The sequence below is a fragment of the Dendrobates tinctorius genome, unplaced genomic scaffold, assembly GCF_039654945.1.
Source record: "Dendrobates tinctorius isolate UK_male_01 unplaced genomic scaffold, ASM3965494v1 ptg000054l, whole genome shotgun sequence".
In the NCBI taxonomy this organism is placed as follows: Eukaryota; Metazoa; Chordata; class Amphibia; order Anura; family Dendrobatidae; genus Dendrobates; species Dendrobates tinctorius.
This window is the reverse complement of record NW_027361722.1, coordinates 1,052,814-1,070,634: the sequence shown is the minus strand read 5'-3', so window position 1 is coordinate 1,070,634 and position 17,821 is coordinate 1,052,814. Positions and strand designations below refer to the sequence as shown.

At 43.6% G+C, this 17,821-nt stretch overlaps 1 protein-coding gene across 3 annotated transcripts in view; it reads left to right on the top strand.

The window, feature by feature from the left end:
• Positions 1-17,821, top strand: part of GPR156 (G protein-coupled receptor 156) — a 62,522-nt gene that overhangs the window by 26,337 nt on the left and 18,364 nt on the right. For 2 of the 3 annotated variants that reach the window (XM_073576976.1, XM_073576974.1), the window contains 3 exons: positions 4,197-4,322; positions 6,807-6,902; positions 7,140-7,376. In XM_073576976.1, coding sequence (XP_073433077.1) covers positions 4,197-4,322; positions 6,807-6,902; positions 7,140-7,376 — 459 coding nt within the window. Of the gene's footprint in view, positions 1-660; positions 1,224-4,196; positions 4,323-6,806; positions 6,903-7,139; positions 7,377-17,821 lie in introns of those variants that run through there. The other variant, XM_073576975.1, reaches the window with a different exon arrangement.

Below are 17,821 nucleotides of genomic sequence, written 5' to 3'. Positions count from 1 at the left end.
CACTCTAACTGTCAAAAAGTTTTTTCTAATATCTAATCTGTGTCTCCTCCCATTCAGTTTCATCCCATTGCTTCTAGTCTTTCCTTGTGCAAATGAGAATAAAGTTGATCCTTCTACAATGTGACAGCCCTTTAGATATTTGTAGACAGCTATTAAGTCTCCTCTCAGTCTTCTCTTTTGCAAGTTAAACATTCTCAAATCATGCAACCTTTCCTCATAAGACAGGGTTTGCTCACCATTTTGGTCGCTATTTTCTGAACTTGATCCAGTTTGTTGATGTCTTTTTTAAAATGTGGCGCCCAAAACTGGACACAGTATTCCAGATGAGGTCTGACCAAAGAGTAGAGGGCAATAATGACTTCACGTGATCTAGACTGTATGCTTCTGTTAATCCATCCTAGAATTGCATTTGCCTTTTTTGCTGCTGCATCACACTGTTGACTCATATTCAGTCTGTGATCTATTAGTATACCCAAGTCTTTTTCACATGTGCTGTTGCTTAGCCCTATTCCTCCCATTCTGTATATGCTTTTTTCATTTTTATTGCCCAGATTTAGTACTGCATTTTTCCCTGTTAAAAACCATTCTGTTAGTTGCTGCCCACTGCTCCAGTTTATTTATATCTTTTTGAATCCTCTCTCTCTTCTCTAGTATTAGCTATCCCTCCTAGCTTTGTGTTATCAGCAAATTTAATCAGTTTATCCTCAATTCCTTCATCTAAATCGTTGATAAAGATGTTGAACAATACAGGGCCCAGGACAGATGCCCTGTGGTACCCCACTTGAGACATTCTTCCAATTGGATGTGCAGCCATTGACAACCACTCTTTGGGTCCGATCACTAAGCCAGTTATGAATCCACCTAACAGTTGCTTTGTCCATTCCATACCTAGTCATTTTTTCAATAAGGATTGTGTGAGATACTTTGTCAAATGCTTTGCTGAAGTCAAGATATACTATATCTACAGCATTTCCCTGATCCACCCAATCAGTGATTCCATCATAGAAGGAAATTAAGTTAGTCTGACATGACTTATTAGTTACAAACCCATGCTGACTCTGTTTAATCACTTCATTCTTATCCAGGTTGTGCAGCACAGCTCCTCCCAGAGCCTCCTGATGGTCTTACTCGCCTCTTCATACTCACGGAGGTGGCTCATGACCCGGGAGCCATAGATGGACACACTCCTTGGGTCTCTGCAGCCCCCAACCTTCCTCAGTGAGGTCAGCCTCACCTCCGTGAGCTTTCCTACAGAAGGACCACCATCATGCACGCTAGCAGGCTTCTCCTCCATGTTGGAAGCCTTGCGGCTTCTCTGGGTCTCTGCAGACCCAGGGGGAGTAGGAGCCACATTGCTATGACTCCTGGTGGAGCATCTCACCATTGAGTCCTCTGATGTCCAGACCGGTTGCTGGTTTCTTCTGCCCCCCTGCCGGCCTGGACCAGGACTTGGCTCCATTGCTCATCCCAGGAAACCCACACCCTCCCTGGGTAGGAGAGACAGCAGGTGCCCAGGTTGAGAGGTGTTGGTTCTCTGGAGCTCAGGAGCACACAGCAGGATCAGTGTCGACCGCACCCACAATTACCAGAATGAGCAGCAGTTGAGCAGAGCTGCACTCACTATTCTGCTAGTGCAGTCACTGTGTGCATACAATACAATACTGATCCTAAGTTACATCCTGTATTATACTCCAGAGCTGCACTCACTATTCTGCTGGTGCAGTCACTGTGTACATACATTACATTATTGATCCAGAGTTACCTCCTGTATTATACCCCAGAGCTGCACTCACTATTCTGTTGGTGCAGTCGCTGTGTACATACATTACATTACTGATCCTGAGTTACATCCTGTATTATACTCCAGAGCTGCACTCACTATTCTGCTGGTGCAGTCACTGTGTACATACATTACATTACTGATCCTGAGTTACATCCTGTATTGTACCCCAGAGCTGCACTCACTATTCTGCTGGTGCAGTCACTGTGTACATACATTACATTACTGATCCTAAGTGACATCCTGTATTATACTCCAGAGCTGCACTCACTATTCTGCTGGTGCAGTCACTGTGCACATACATTACATTACTGATCCTGAGTTACATCCTGTATTATACTCCAGAGCTGCACTCACTATTCTGCTGGTGCAGTCACTGGGTACATACATTACATTACTGATCCTGTACTGATCCTCAGTTACCTCCTGTATTATACTCCAGAGCTGCACTCAATTTTATATCCTCACATTGCCTGCTTGTCCGTTGTCAGCCCAGAGCTTGCTCTTTTCATGTAGTCTTCACACCAGGTGCCCTTTGTATTACAGCAACAAAATAGAATGTTAGGGTCTGTTCACACAGAACATACTTGCAGGGATTATCAATAAATTTACCGTACTTGCTACATATATAATCTCCGCGTGTTATTTACACCCAGAATTTCTTTGCAGTGTTTGAATGAGATTTTGTTACATTTTATTAATTGCTGTAATGTAACAGACAATCTGCAGCCGCTCCACCGTGTGTACGTTGCCCCTATGATTGCCCTTGTGAGGCAGGCGCAGGTATTATATAGATACAGTGAATATGAAATGTCTACACACCTCTGCCAAATTCCAGGTTTTTGTCATATAAAAAAATCCTACCAGGAAGAATCATTTCAGGACTTTTTGCCCTTTAATGTGGCCCATAATCTGTACAAATCTATAGAGGGGGAAAAAACTGAAATATTTTTGGGTGGAAAAAGATAAAAAAAAAAAAAAAAAAAAGTAAAATAATATGGTTGCATAAATCTACACACCAACACACTGAATACTTTGTTACAGTCCCCTGTGAGTGTCTGGCAGTGTTCAGTCTTTTTGGGTCGGGGTCTATCAGAATTGGTGATCTTTGCCCGCACCTCCTTGCAGTAGCTCCACATGTGTCAGATTGTGGGGGAGTCTCCTGTCTTCAGGTCACCACAGATTGTCACTTGGGTGTTCCAAAACTTCCATCTACCTTTATTAAAGCCTCAATTTCAGCTGCAGAAAAAAATCCCCAAGCATGCTACTTCCACCATGCCTAACTGTAGGAATGATGATCTTCTGGTGATGCACGGTGTCGGCTTAGCAGCATTTTAAACTACGACCAAAGAGTTAACCCTTGGTCTCATTAGACATAACACGTTCACCACGTGCTTCACGTTGGTGTGAGGAAGGTTTTGGTAGATCATCGCCAGCTTGGATGTCTTTCTTTGTAGGAAAAGGTTTCTGACTTGCCACTAGAGTTGAGCGACTTTGGTCGGATCGGGTTTCGTGAAACCCGAATGAAACAAAATAAGTTTCAGATGAAACTCGTCCGACTAGAGCAAAAAAAGTCGGAGTTTCGTCCGACTTTTATTTCCCATTGACTTGCATTGGGGTCGGGTTTCGGACGAAACTCCGACTTTGTTTTGCTCTAGTCGGACGAGTTTCATCTGAAACTTATTTTGTTTCATTCGGGTTTCACGAAACCCGATCCGACCAAAGTCGCTCAACTCTACTTGCCACCCGACTCCACAGGCCAGACATAATACGTGAGATTGTGGTCTTCTTGTCCTGTTATCAATCTTTTGAGGGATGTCCAGTTCTAAGTAACGTCACTGTTTTGCCAAATTTCAGCCTCTTCTTGATGACATCTTCAGTGTTCCATGGTAGATCTACTGCCTTTGATATGTTTTTGCACCTTCTCTTGACTCATGACTTTACACACTGAGATCCTTTGCTGTGTTGTCAGCTGTTTAGACACCAGAAAATGTCAGTAAAATGCTCCCAGAGCAGTGACACTTTCTCTGGGGTTAATCAGAATACCATGTAACATGAGGGGAAATGTGACCGGCTGATTCTGAACACAACCCCAGCCCTATAGGAGGGTGCTCCCATTTATAACCAAACTAAAATAATATGCTTGTATTTTTATTTTCCCCATTAAAATGTTTTAATTTTTTGTCTCAATGGATTGATACAGATTATAGGGGACATTAAAGTTGGAAAACTTTCTGAAATGATTGTCCTTGGTAAGATTTATTCACATGATGAAAACCTGGGATTTTACCAGGGGTGTGTAGACTTTTTCTATCCAGTGTATATCTGCTGCTGATCCTGATTACAGTGCGGCGATGCAGTTATTCTATTCATGTCTTGGACTGATACTGATGACGGCTTGTTCCTTCCCCTATAGATTATAAAGGACATCACGCTGCTGGGACTGGAGGCTGCGCTGCTGTTCACTGACGCCCTGCTGCTCCTCACCTGGGTGTTATCTGACCCTGTGATCTGTGCCCAGAATGTGAGCGCTGGCATTAAGGTGAAGCACCCGGGCACTACTAGTACTAGTCAGGGCAACAATCTCAGGCCACACAGCGGTGCTGACCTCGCTGACCATGTGGGAAAGACACAAAACAGCAGCTGTAAGGCTATGTGCACACGGTGCGGATCCGCAGCAGAACTGCATGTGATGTACAGTTCCATTATAGCCTATGTAAATCAAAATACGCAGTGCACATGCTGCGGTTTTTTCCATGCAGATTTGCTGCGGATTGAAATATGCAGCATGTCACTTCTTTTGTGCGGTTTTGCTGCATTTTTCCACCTGCTCCATTCTAGAAATCCGCAGGTGGAAAACCGCACAAAAATGCAGTTCATCCGCAGTAAATATGCACTAAATCCGCAGGAAAAATGCAGGTCATTCGACCTGCAGATTTAGTAAAATCTGCGCGGAAAATTCCTCAGCAGATTCTGCACCGTGTGCACATAGCCTAAGGGTATGTGGACACGTTGCGGAATCTGCTGTGGATCCGCAGCGGTTTTGGCCCTGCAGATCCGCAGCAGTTCCTGCTGCATTGTACAGTACCATTAAAGTCAATGAAAAACAAAAAACGCAGTGCACATGCTGCGGATTTGCTACGGTTTTAAATCCGCAGCATGTCATTTCTTTGTGCGGAATCCGCAGCGGTTTGACACCTGCTCCATGATCAGGTGTCAAAACGCAGGAGAAAACTGCACGCTAATCCGCAGGTAAAACGCAGGTCTTTTGACCTGCGGATTTACCTGCAGATTTAGCCAAATCCGTGCAGAAAAATCTGCAGCAGAATCCGCAACGTGTGCACACACCCTTATACTGACATTGCTTCATTCCTCACCCTTTTCAAGATCTATGCTTTTATCCGCTGACAGCAAGCATTCACTACTCTGCTTCTATCCAGAGCTGGGAAACTCTGCAGACTTAGGCCAGTTTCACATTTCCGTTTTTTGACATCAGTCAAAATCCGCCACTTTTAGAAAAAAAAGGATACACCCCTTTTTTGGCGGATCCGTTTTTTCCTCCATAGACTTGCATCAGCAGCGGATTTTGACTGATTGTCGTCCATCGCATCCGTTTTTTGACGGATCCGTTAGAATTGTAGCGTCTCCCGGGCGGAGGAGATGGACTCTGAAACTTTTTTTGGAGCGAGAGACCGCTATTTTTATTTGCGCATGCCCGGCGGATTTGCTCTGCCAAGGATTTTAACCCTGAATAGTGTTCTGGAGACGCCGAGAAGAAAAAAAAAAATCAATCTCTCTCTCTCCTTTTCCAGGCTGCGGTTGCCCGCGGTTGCTTTAAATTTCATCCACTTGACGGCTGCAGCGGATCCGTATAAAAAAGGATCCAGTGGCATCCGTTTGGCCAATGACGGAAACGGATCCGTTTTTTAACACTCTGGCGGATTTGGACTAACATGAAAAGATGGAAATGTGAACCAGGCCTTAGTATTGTTCTCTGGCTGATAGATTCTGTCTGCACTGACACATTGTTACAATGTGATCAGAAGAGGAGTTTGTAACAAATTGTCAGTCTTTTTTAGGTAACTTATTTCTGGGGAGATATTCAAAATATCGACTATATTTTAATAGATACCACCAAAAATATAAATATTTAATGATGATAGCAGAGATAAGATGTAATAAAAAGAATTTTATTTTTATTCTCAACAAAATCAAATAAATCCATACATTAAAAAGCATTTAAAATAGAAATACAAATGTGTGCAGGGGGGCAGAAAAAGAATCCCATTGGTCAGGAAAAAACCCAGAAAATATGACAAAAATAAATATAAAAAAGTATAAGGTGCATAAGTAACACATCATCAAATATCAAAATTCATCCATTATAGTGCATCGTAATAAACATAAAAAAGTGCTCCTGGGATGAATATATACAAATAACTGCACATATTAGTGCATATGAGAAATCTATAAAGTGCTCAGTGCAATATGAGGCATCTCCCACACCTACAATTTATATAATGGCAGCTATAAAAAATCAATTACTCTCCATGAGACAGTGCATATATAAAAATAAAGCGCTGAGTGCTCACAAATCTCCTGCTCCTCACAAATAGCACACCACAAGTGACGCTTAATAGTAAGAATAGCGATCACACGGAGAATCATACTGACCCTGGCTCCTTCTTGTCCCCCTGCACACACCACTCCAACGCACGTTTCGCTACCGAAATAAAATTGAAATAAAACTTATTTTGAAACTAAGCAGAAATACCTGACTGGCCCTTTAAATTCCTGACACCTGCAGTTCCGCTGTCAGATCTGAATTAGAGGGGCGCTGCTGCTGCACTGTGACTGCAGCTCTGGGAGGCCTCGCTCTACCCCTGTCCTTACCCCAGTCGTTCACTGGCTCAGGTCCATCCGCCCCTTTATTTCCTACCTACATTATCAGTTACAGATGTTACTTTTCTGCAGAATATTGTAAAGATCCCTCTAACCTCCGTCGGTCCCTTCTCGCCCTCCCCAGGCTGTGGACCGGGCCACATTCTGTGACGTCTCCAGGACTCAGCTCTGCTCCTCCAAGTACATGGACTTCTGGACCGCTCTACTGCTGGGCTTCAAGGTGCTCTATTATTTTCTATCAAATTCTTCCATCCGTCCTGTACCGATGCGAGCTGTGATCGTGGCAGCCTCTTCATGAACCAGGGGGCTCAGGCTGAACACAGCTGAGGAGGAATGGAGCTGTGGGGGCGGACAAAGAAGAGTCCAGGCTATACAATGCTCCCCGTGATTGTCACCAGTAAAGCCGCGACATCTGTGGTTTATCCCTCTGTAAATTCCTCTCTTCTGTTCATTGCAGGCCATGTTCCTGGTTTACGGCACATATTTGGCAGGTCTGACCAAGAATATCAGCAATCCTCCGGTGAACCAGTCTCTGGTGATCATGGTGGGCAGCAGCCTGGTAATGGTGGCCACTGTGGTCGTCCTATTAGTGTCACGTTTCTTCTATAACTGGCCCAGCCTGGTCTATGGGGTGACAGCTGGCAGCATCCTCTTCTGTACTACAACCATCACCTGCCTCATCTTCATCCCGCAGGTAATCACTGGACACACCTGGACATTATCCCTGACGCACCTGTCCTACACAGCCGACCAAATCTCATCATGTAGCAGATATGAGCAGCATTATTCCTGTACATAGGGACAGTATTATATAGAAGTTATATTCTTGTACATAGGAGCAGTATTATAGTAGTTATATTCTTGTACATAGGGACAGTATTATAGTAGTTATATTCCTGTACATAGGGGGCAGTATTATAGTAGTTATATTCTTGTACATAGGGGCAGTATTATAGTAGTTATATTCTTGTACACAGGGACAGTATTATAGTAGTTATATTCCTGTACATAGGGGGCAGTATTATAGTAGTTATATTCTTGTACATAGGGGGCAGTATTATAGTAGTTATATTCTTGTACATAGGAGCAGTATTATAGTAGTTATATTCTTGTACATAGGAGCAGTATTATAGTAGTTATATTCTTGTACATAGGGACAGTATTATAGTAGTTATATTCCTGTACATAGGGGACAGTATTATAGTAGTTATATTCTTGTACATAGGAGCAGTATTATAGTAGTTATATTCTTGTACACAGGGACAGTATTATAGTAGTTATATTCCTGTACATAGGGGGCAGTATTATAGTAGTTATATTCTTGTACATAGGGGGCAGTATTATAGTAGTTATATTCTTGTACATAGGAGCAGTATTATAGTAGTTATATTCTTGTACATAGGGACAGTATTATAGTAGTTATATTCTTGTACATAGGGGGCAGTATTATAGAAGTTATATTCTTGTACATAGGAGCAGTATTATAGTAGTTATATTCTTGTACATAGGGGCAGTATTATAGTAGTTATATTATTGTACATAGGGGCAGTATTATACTAGTTATATTCTTGTACATAGGGGACAGTATTATAGTAGTTATATTCTTGTATATAGGAGCAGTATTATAGTAGTTATATTCTGTACATAGGAGCAGTATTATAGTAGTTATATTCTTGTACATAGGGACAGTATTATAGTAGTTATATTCTTGTACATAGGGGGCAGTATTATAGTAGTTATATTCTTGTATATAGGAGCAATATTATAGTAGTTATATTCTTGTACATAGGGAGCAGTATTATAGTAGTTATATTCTTGTACATAGGAGCAGTATTATAGTAGTTATATTCTTGTACATAGGAGCAGTATTATAGTAGTTATATTCTTGTACATAGGGAGCAGTATTATAGTAGTTATATTCTTGTACATAGGAGCAGTATTATAGTAGTTATATTCTTGTACATAGGAGCAGTATTATAGTAGTTATATTCTTGTACATAGGAGAAGTATTATAGTAGTTATATTCTTGCACATAGGGAGCAGTATTATAGTAGTTATATTCTTGTACATAGGAGCAGTATTATAGTAGTTATATTCTTGTACATAGGAGCAGTATTATAGTAGTTATATTCTTGTACATAGGGAGCAGTATTATAGTATTTATATTCTTGTACATAGGAGCAATATTATAGTAGTTATATTCTTGTACATAGGGGGCAGTATTATAGTAGTTATATTCTTGTATATAGGGGCAGTATTATAGTAGTTATATTCTTGTATATAGGGGCAGTATTATAGTAGTTATATTCTTGTATATAGGAGCAGTATTATAGTAGTTATATTCTTATACATAGGGGGCAGTATTATAGTAGTTATATTCTTGTCCATAGGGGGCAGTATTATAGTAGTTATATTCTTGTATATAGGGGCAGTATTATAGTAGTTATATTCTTGTATATAGGAGCAGTATTATAGTAGTTATATTCTTATACATAGGGGGCAGTATTATAGTAGTTATATTCTTGTCCATAGGGGGCAGTATTATAGTAGTTATATTCTTGTACATAGGAGCAGTATTATAGTAGTTATATTCCTGTACATAGGGGCAGTATTATAGTAGTTATATTCTTGTATATAGGGACAGTATTATAGTAGTTATATTCTTGTACATAGGGAGCAGTATTATAGTAGTTATTTTCTTGCACATAGGGGCAGTATTATAGTAGTTATATTCTTGTACATAGAAGGCAGTATTATAGTAGTTATATTCTTGTACATAGAAGGCAGTATTATAGTAGTTATATTCTTGTACATAGGGTGCAGTATTATAGTAGTTATATTCTTGTACATAGGGGGCAGTATTATAATATTTATATTCTTGTACATAGTGGCAGTATTATAGTAGTTATATTCTTGTACATAGGGGCAGCATTATAGTAGTTATATTCTTGTACATAGGGGCAGTATTATAGTAGTTATATTCTTGTACATAGTGGCAGTATTATAGTAGTTATATTCTTGTACATAGGAGCAGTATTATAGAAGTTATATTCTTGTACATAGGAGCAGTATTATAGTAGTTATATTCTTGTACATAGGGGGCAGTATTATAGTAGTTATATTCTTGTACATAGGGGCAGTATTATAGTAGTTATATTCTTGTACATAGAGGCAGTATTATAGTAGTTATATTCTTGTACATAGGGGCAGTATTATAGTAGTTATATTCTTGTACATAGGAGCAGTATTATAATAGTTATATTCTTGTACATAGTGGCAGCATTATAGTAGTTATATTCTTGTACATAGGGGCAGTATTATAGAAGTTATATTCTTGTACATATGAGCAGTATTATAGTAGTTATATTCTTGTACATAGTGGCAGTATTATAGTAGTTATATTCTTGTAAATAGGGGCAGTATTATAGTAGTTATATTCTTGTACATAGGGGCAATTTTTATTGTATAAAACCAACAAATACAATTAAAAGAAACAGAATTCTTCCTTAATACAAAACATAAATTCTCATGAATGCATCAGACAATAATTATAGAACTAAATTAATACATTAGGAATAAAGGTAACTTAGAGTTCACTCCTGTGGAAGGAAGAATATGAAATAAACACTTTTAGTAACACGATCATGTTATTATCCCACAGACACATTCCTCCATAGTTTCTCATTACTCTGACTTTTCTTTATCTCTATCGCTCTTATCCATCTGAGCTCGGACAGTATCTTTGTGGCTGCGGTGACGGGATGGAAGGGCTCGCTGTGGAGAGACACTCGGGTTCTCATGTGCCAGTGGTAATACTTAATGGTGGTAATGATCAGGTACATTGTCCCCCTGTCGATGTTACCGTCAGTGGATGGGACACCATAGACAATGTCAGGGTATTTCAGGGACAGCAGTCTGGGGACTTTCAGCTTGGTCGATACTTCCGTCCATATTTCCCTACCTCCCCAGCAATCACAAATAAAATGCTCCATGGTTTCCTCTTGCTGACAACCAAGGGGACAGTTCCGATCCGAAACACTTAAATATTTTAATTTCCCCCTCACAAAGAGCTTCCCATGTAGCGACAGCCAAGCAATGTCAAAAAACTTTGCTGGAAGTCGCCTCCCGTTGAGGAATCGGAGACTGTCCTGAAGGGTTCTAGTGGCACAATCTCTTAGGGCCAGTGGAGAGTAAAAAGTCCTACATATATGAGCACACAGATCTTTCCTCGTATTACTCTCAATTGAAGACCTCTCCAGTCCCCACTTCCTGACACACTTCAGACCGTAGTCCAGATACTGGGGGAGGTGGTCACCTGTCCATCTCCTCCTCTTGAGACTGCCGCCTCGCACCCAAGATTCTGCAAAAGGCAATATCCAATACCTGATACTATTCGCCCACAGGGAGCTACTGTTTGAATCCATGCTCCCAAAATTTACTTTCAGAAACAAGGAGTCAAAGAAAACCCTTGGATTTAACATATCCAGCCCACCCTCACTCCGCTGTAGGTACGTTATTCCCCTCTTTATCAGGTTCATCCTGTTCCCCCACAAGAGCTGGAAGAACAGGCTGAGGAGCCTCGCCGAGAAGGATTCTGGCAAAGGAAAAACGACAGAGACATACAAGAAGACGGGGACCAGGTAAGTCTTCAACATAGCAACCCTTTCTCTGTAAGTCAGCCTCCAGTTCTTCCATCGCTGAACCTTTGCATTTCCGGTCTCCAATTTTTCCTCCCAATTTAGGCTGGCATTATCTTCCCTCCCAAATTTCACCCCTAAGATCTTAATATGGGTGGAGGCCTTAAACTGCGGCAGATCAAAGTTTGGGTCAGATTGCAATGTCCACAGAGCTTGACTCTTCTCAAGGTTGTTCAGAGACCCGGAGGCCTCTGAGTAACTTCTGATGGCCGCAGACAACATCTGCACCTCATGAGGATTAGATATCACCAGCGTCACATCATCCGTGTAGGCAACCACCTTCAGAGGCAAGCAGTGGGGGACCGGCACCCCCCAAAAGGTACACTCCTGCAGTGACCTCAAAAACGGGTCTATGGCAAAAACATACAGGAGTGGACTCAGCGGGCAGCCCTGTCTCACCCCCGCCTCAACTCCAAAAGTGCCACCCTGCCAACCATTAATCAGAGGAAAGCTCACCGCCTCTCTGTACAAAGTCTTCAGCCAATCCACAAATTGTCCTGGAATACCGTACTTTGACAAAGTGGCCCACAGATAATCATGATCAACTCTGTCAAAGGCTTTAGCCTGGTCCAGACTGACAACGTATCTCCCACACCGCAGAGCTTTACATCTCTCAAACATCTCCCGTTTCGAGATGACCACTCCAGAGATGTTCCGCCCTTTTACCGTGCCAAACTGAGAGCCTGCCAACAGTGCCGGGGACAAACAGACTAATCTAGAAAATAGGATCTTTGCCAGAATCTTTCTGTCAACATTCAAGAGGGCAATTGGCCTCCAGTTCTTGATGTCGCTCGGCTCCTTACCTTTAGACAGCAGAATTAATGAGGAAACTCTCATGGATGGAGGCATCAGGTGATTTTCTAGACAATTTTTGTAAACATCCACAAGAATTGGAGCCAGGAGGTCTCTGAATTCCTTATAAAATTCTGCTGTTATACCATCCGGACCTGGTGCCTTCTTTAGATGTAACTTATCAATAGTCTCCTTAACCTCCTCCACCGTTAATTCTGCTGTCAAAGGAGAAAAGTCCAGATCATTAATATCAGGCGTTGGAGTTGCCTCCAAGAACTGAGTCATTTTATATTTATCCAAAGCCTTCCTCTGAAACAAGTCAGTATAATAAGATTTCACAACCCCCAGGATACCCTCCCGAGATTCCTGCAATACACCCTGGGAGTCAATGAGACCTGTGACCAATTTATTGGCCACCCGCTCCCGGCAATTCTCAAAGGGATCAGGTGCCCCTAAGACCCCATAATCCCGTTCAAGAACCAAGGAGGTATACCTGCTGTACTGATACTGCCTTATCTCAGATTTCAACCGGTCGATCTTCTCTTTGTTACCCCGCCCTCCGAATACAGTGACTCCAATTCTTTGCGCAGCCTTAGGTACTGGCTATACTTACTCCTGCCCTTCTTAACTGACAGTCTCTTCAAGAGGCATCTGATATCATCCTTGACGTCCTCCCATCAGTCAGCCATGTTGTCATAGAAGTCCACTCTCTGTAGATGACCCTGCAAAAGGGAGTGGACACAACTATGGACAGAGACATCATGGAGGAGGCTAGAATTGAGTCTCCATAACCCCCTACCAACATCAGCTCGCTTAGTGGCCCCCAGGCAGAAATATAGGGCAAGATGGTCTGAGTATGGGATGACTCTCTCACTCATGGCACCAATGACTTCCATGGGACTTACAAAAGCCAGATCTATTCTACTGCCTCTATTGGAGCAGGAATAGGTTAATTTTGGCTTTCGACCTCCCCGTTTAAAGACGTCCCCTAATCCGGCCTGCAGGACTATGTTATTCAAGATCCTACCATCCCTCGTCACGGTTCTACCTGAGGAGCTGTCACCTAATGTCAGTATGGCATTAAAGTCCCCTGCCATTATCACTGGAAGAGAGGTGAACAGATAAGGCTTGACATCATTAAATAACTGTATCCTGTCAGTCACCGTCTGTGGCCCATAGATGTTAATAAGCCTAAATCGCCTCCCATGGACAGTGACTTCCAGGACCAGACACCTTCCCATAACCACCTCCGTCATCCTATGTACTGTCACATCCCTGGTGTTAAACAGAATGGCGACCCCGGCGTACGGCTCCACAGCCAGTGACCAAAAAGAGGGACCAGACCGCCATTCCCTCTCAGCCTCCCTCATGAGCCCCTGAGTCGTCAGAAAGATTACATCTGCGTCCAGGTATCGGAGATGGTCATAGACAGCGTGCCTCGTCCTCCTCACCTTAATGCTGTTCACATTACTGGATGTTATTTTTAATGAGAAATCCGCCATCACAATGCCACAACAGAGGAGCAGAGATGTAAAAGCCGCCATCATAAGTCTGGGTCACAGATGTTCTGACTACCGCCGGTCTCCATGTCAGACTGTATCTCATTGTCAGCAAGTACGGGCTTCCGTTTTGTAAGGGGATGGTCCGCTACGTCCCTGTCATACTCAGTCTCTATTCTTTTTATCTCTTCCTCCAAGTCCCCATCAGACTCAGACAAAACATCAAACTTATTGGACACGACCATCACACCTGCCGAACTCTGGACTTTTTTCCTGCCACCCTGGCTAGTGACTTACTCCTCCTCAGGTTTACGGGAGGCCTTGTCCTTTTTTTTCCTTATTACCTGATTACAGCCACTTTCTTCAGCTAGAGATGGTGATACTGAAGTGGTGGCTACATGTGGCTGCTGGACCTGAGGGACGACCTCCATGCTCCCCTCTGTGCAAAGCTGCTCTGATGTTACCTGAGCGGACCCCTGGTGGACCTCTGACCTGGTCAGTACTGTCCCTGACATTAAAGCCTCCTCCTCCTGAGCCTCTGTCCCTGTCACTAACTCCTCATCAGGAAGGAGCTTGCATATATTGTGCCAGGCATCAGGACAGTCCCTGTGAGGGTGGCCGATCTCCCCACAGAGGTTGCACTTGATGTTCTGGCAATCTGCCGCTAAGTGGCCGACTTCCCCGCACAGGCTGCACTTTACCACGGTACAGGTGTTTGCCAGGTGACCCACTTTACCACACTTAAAGCACTTTCGTGGCTGCCCAGGGTAGAAGCAAACCCCCTTCTCCCTCCCGATAAAGAAGGAGTTGGGTAAGTGAGCCGTGATATTGTTGTGCTGGCGCAGTTTCACCAGCACCTTCCATCCACCGGTCCATATACCGTCCTCATCCCTGTTTTTGGTGAGGTCGGAGACAAGGTCACAATGCCTCCGGAGCCACACCACAATGTCCTGCGGGGGAACAGCCTCATTCCAAAAGATGATATTAACCGTGGCGGTATCGGGTTTAGATATTGGAATGAAGCTGAACTTATTCCACCCATCAGCATCCCTGAACTTGGGGAAATTGGCCCAGAATCTGTCCAGATCAGACATAAGCTTAAAGCTGATATCATAGCCCTGTCTGTCTGGCAGATTGATGACCGCCAAGATATTAACCGGCGCAAACCCCATCTGGCGGCACAGAAGCTCCCTGACCACCAGCCTTCTGTCCGGCAGATCCTCCTTGGCACCTCTGTGCCTGAACCGCACCACATTCCTCCTTTTGAAAGCCTGCCCAGTGTAATCGGCGCTGGAGGTAAAGGATGGAGCGCCGCGGCTCCAAACATTACTGGGAGGGACCTGTGGGGCCACACTGGGCTGACTGACAGGGCGAGGGTCTGCAGCGGAGGGGCCTGTTGCACCTTGTGTGCTGGAAACCAAAGGGGGGAAATCACAGACATTTTGCACATTATTATCATCATCAATCTCAATAGCGTCATCAGGATGCGCAATGTCCACCACAGTCTCTGTACCCCCTTCAGCCCCCAACCCCACATGAACAGTATCAATATCCCCAGAATTAGTGCTCTCCTGGGCTCCAACAGTAGATGCAGTCTCATGTCCACTGTCTTGCTGTTGTGCTGGGCATGCTGAGACTTGTGGTACCCCTGGGATCTGAGCCTCTTGCTCCTGCTTGGGGTCTGCCGCAGATAGTTGCGGCTGCTGGTGCAGTATCTGACCCTCCTTAAAACAGAAGCTAGCGGGCTGCAGCACCAGCCGTACCTGCTGCCGGGTCCCACCTGGGACAATGTCTGTGCGGGAACCAGCAGAGTCCTGCGTGCAGGACCTAAACCGCTCCTGGTTCCTATATGTCTCTGCCAGGGGCCCCATCCTCGCCAGCACACGGTCTATGTCCCGCACCACAGTCGCCAGCTCTACCCCCAGTGCATTCAGTCTCTGGTTATATACAGAGTGATCCCCTGGATTCGCAGCCTTCAACTTGTAAATGCAGTCAATTTCCATTTGCAGAAGATTCCTCTGCTGCTGCAACTCACCCATCCTCCTGACCAGTCCTGGTATCTCCTCTGCCAGCTGTAGCTCTGGGGCACGCGGCGGCTCCTTCTGGGGTCTTGCTTTAGGGGTTGACACGTTGGTTTTTAATGTCGCTGGTTTTGTGGCTCCAGCCTCCGCAACACTTTTACCACTGCCCCCAGCCTGCAACCTCGTGCGTCCAGAGCTCGCCATGCTGGTCACCACATGTCCCAGCTGAAGGTTCTCCTGGAGTGTTTGCTTCTCCAGAGATGTCCGTCTCTGTCTGCCTGGAGTGAGCTGCACACCTGAAGCTGGTGATGGACTCTGCCTCACCTTCTGTGCAGCCACCTGCCCCCCAGCACTCAGGTTCTCAGCAGAAGATGCCTTCTGGGATTTCCTTCCAGGCTCTGGACACTGTTTGCCTTGACTGGCCGACTGTTTAACTGCACCATCCTTGCACACAGACAAAACTTTCTCTTGTTTCTTTCCTGTGCTGAACTTCAACACATGATCTTTCTCCATGCTGCTGGGACTTCCATTCTGAGGTTTATTTCCCGCAGAGGCAACTCTGGGATTTCCATCCACATGAGAAGGATGGCAGTTTCCTCCCAGTGTAGGCCTGGAAGCCTGGGCCTTGCTTGGGGAGCTTCCCCGCCCAGGGTGGCCCCTCCCTGGGCTTGCTCCAGACATGAGGAGAACCACAGGCACACAACCTCACAGCTAGGAGGCAGTATTATAGTAGTTATATTCTTGTACATAGGGGCAGTATTATAGTAGTTATATTCTTGTACATAGGGGGCAGTATTATAATAGTTATATTCTTGTACATAGTGGCAGCATTATAGTAGTTATATTCTTGTACATAGGGGCAGTATTATAGAAGTTATATTCTTGTACATATGAGCAGTATTATAGTAGTTATATTCTTGTACATAGGGGCAGTATTATAGTAGTTATATTCTTGTATATAGGGGCAGTATTATAGTAGTTATATTCTTGTACATAGGGGCAGTATTATAGTAGTTATATTCTTGTACATAGGGGCAGTATTATAGAAGTTATATTCTTGTACATAGTGGCAGTATTATAGTAGTTATATTCTTGTACATAGTGGCAGTACTATAGTAGTTATATTCTTGTACATAGGGGGCAGTATTATAGTAGTTATATTCTTGTACATAGGAGCAGTATTATAGTAGTTATATTCTTGTACATAGGGGCAGTATTATAGTAGTTATATTCTTGTACATAGGAGGCAGTATTATAGTAGTTATATTCTTGTACATAGGTTGCATTATTATAGTAGTTATATTCTTGTACTTAGGGGCAGCATCATAGTAGTTATATTCTTGTACATAGTGGCAGTATTATAGTAGTTATATTCTTGTACATAGGGGCAGCATCATAGTAGTTATATTCTTGTACATAGTGGCAGTATTATAGTAGTTATATTCTTGTACATAGGAGCAGTATTATAGTAGTTATATTCTTGTACATAGGAGCAGTATTATAGTAGTTATATTCTTGTACATAGGGGCAGTGTTATAGTAGTTATATTCTTGTACATAGGAGTAGTATTATAGTACCGTAGTTATATTCTTGTACATAGGGGGCAGTATTATAGAAGTTATATTCTTGTACATAGGGAGCAGTATTATAGTAGTAATATTCTTGTACATAGGAGCAGTGTTATAGTAGCTATAGTCTTGTACATAGGGAGAAGTATTTATCAGGATCCTGACAGCGCCGGCGTACAGCCTCCGCTGAGCAGGGACTCACCGCACTGTAGGGACCCCTGGAGACAAGAACAGCCAGAAAGTACAGATGCACAGGACCTGAACGCTGAAGTTTAGCAAGCCGGCACAGGACCTACGGTCACGTGACTGCAAGGGGCGGGGCTTAGCGTCCTGCTTTCAGAGAGGGTAGAAAACTCAGAGTCGGGCAAAATGGAGGTCATACACAGTACGGGCAAACGAGGTACAGGAGGGGTAAACAGACGGGAGGTCAGACAAAGCCAAAGGTCATACACAAGAGAGCGGTGCGGTACCAAAGGGACGAGCAGAGAGCAGTCGAGTCACAAGCAAAGAGTCATACACGAGAGAGCGGTGCGGTACAAGAGGGGCAGGCAGAACCCGTAAC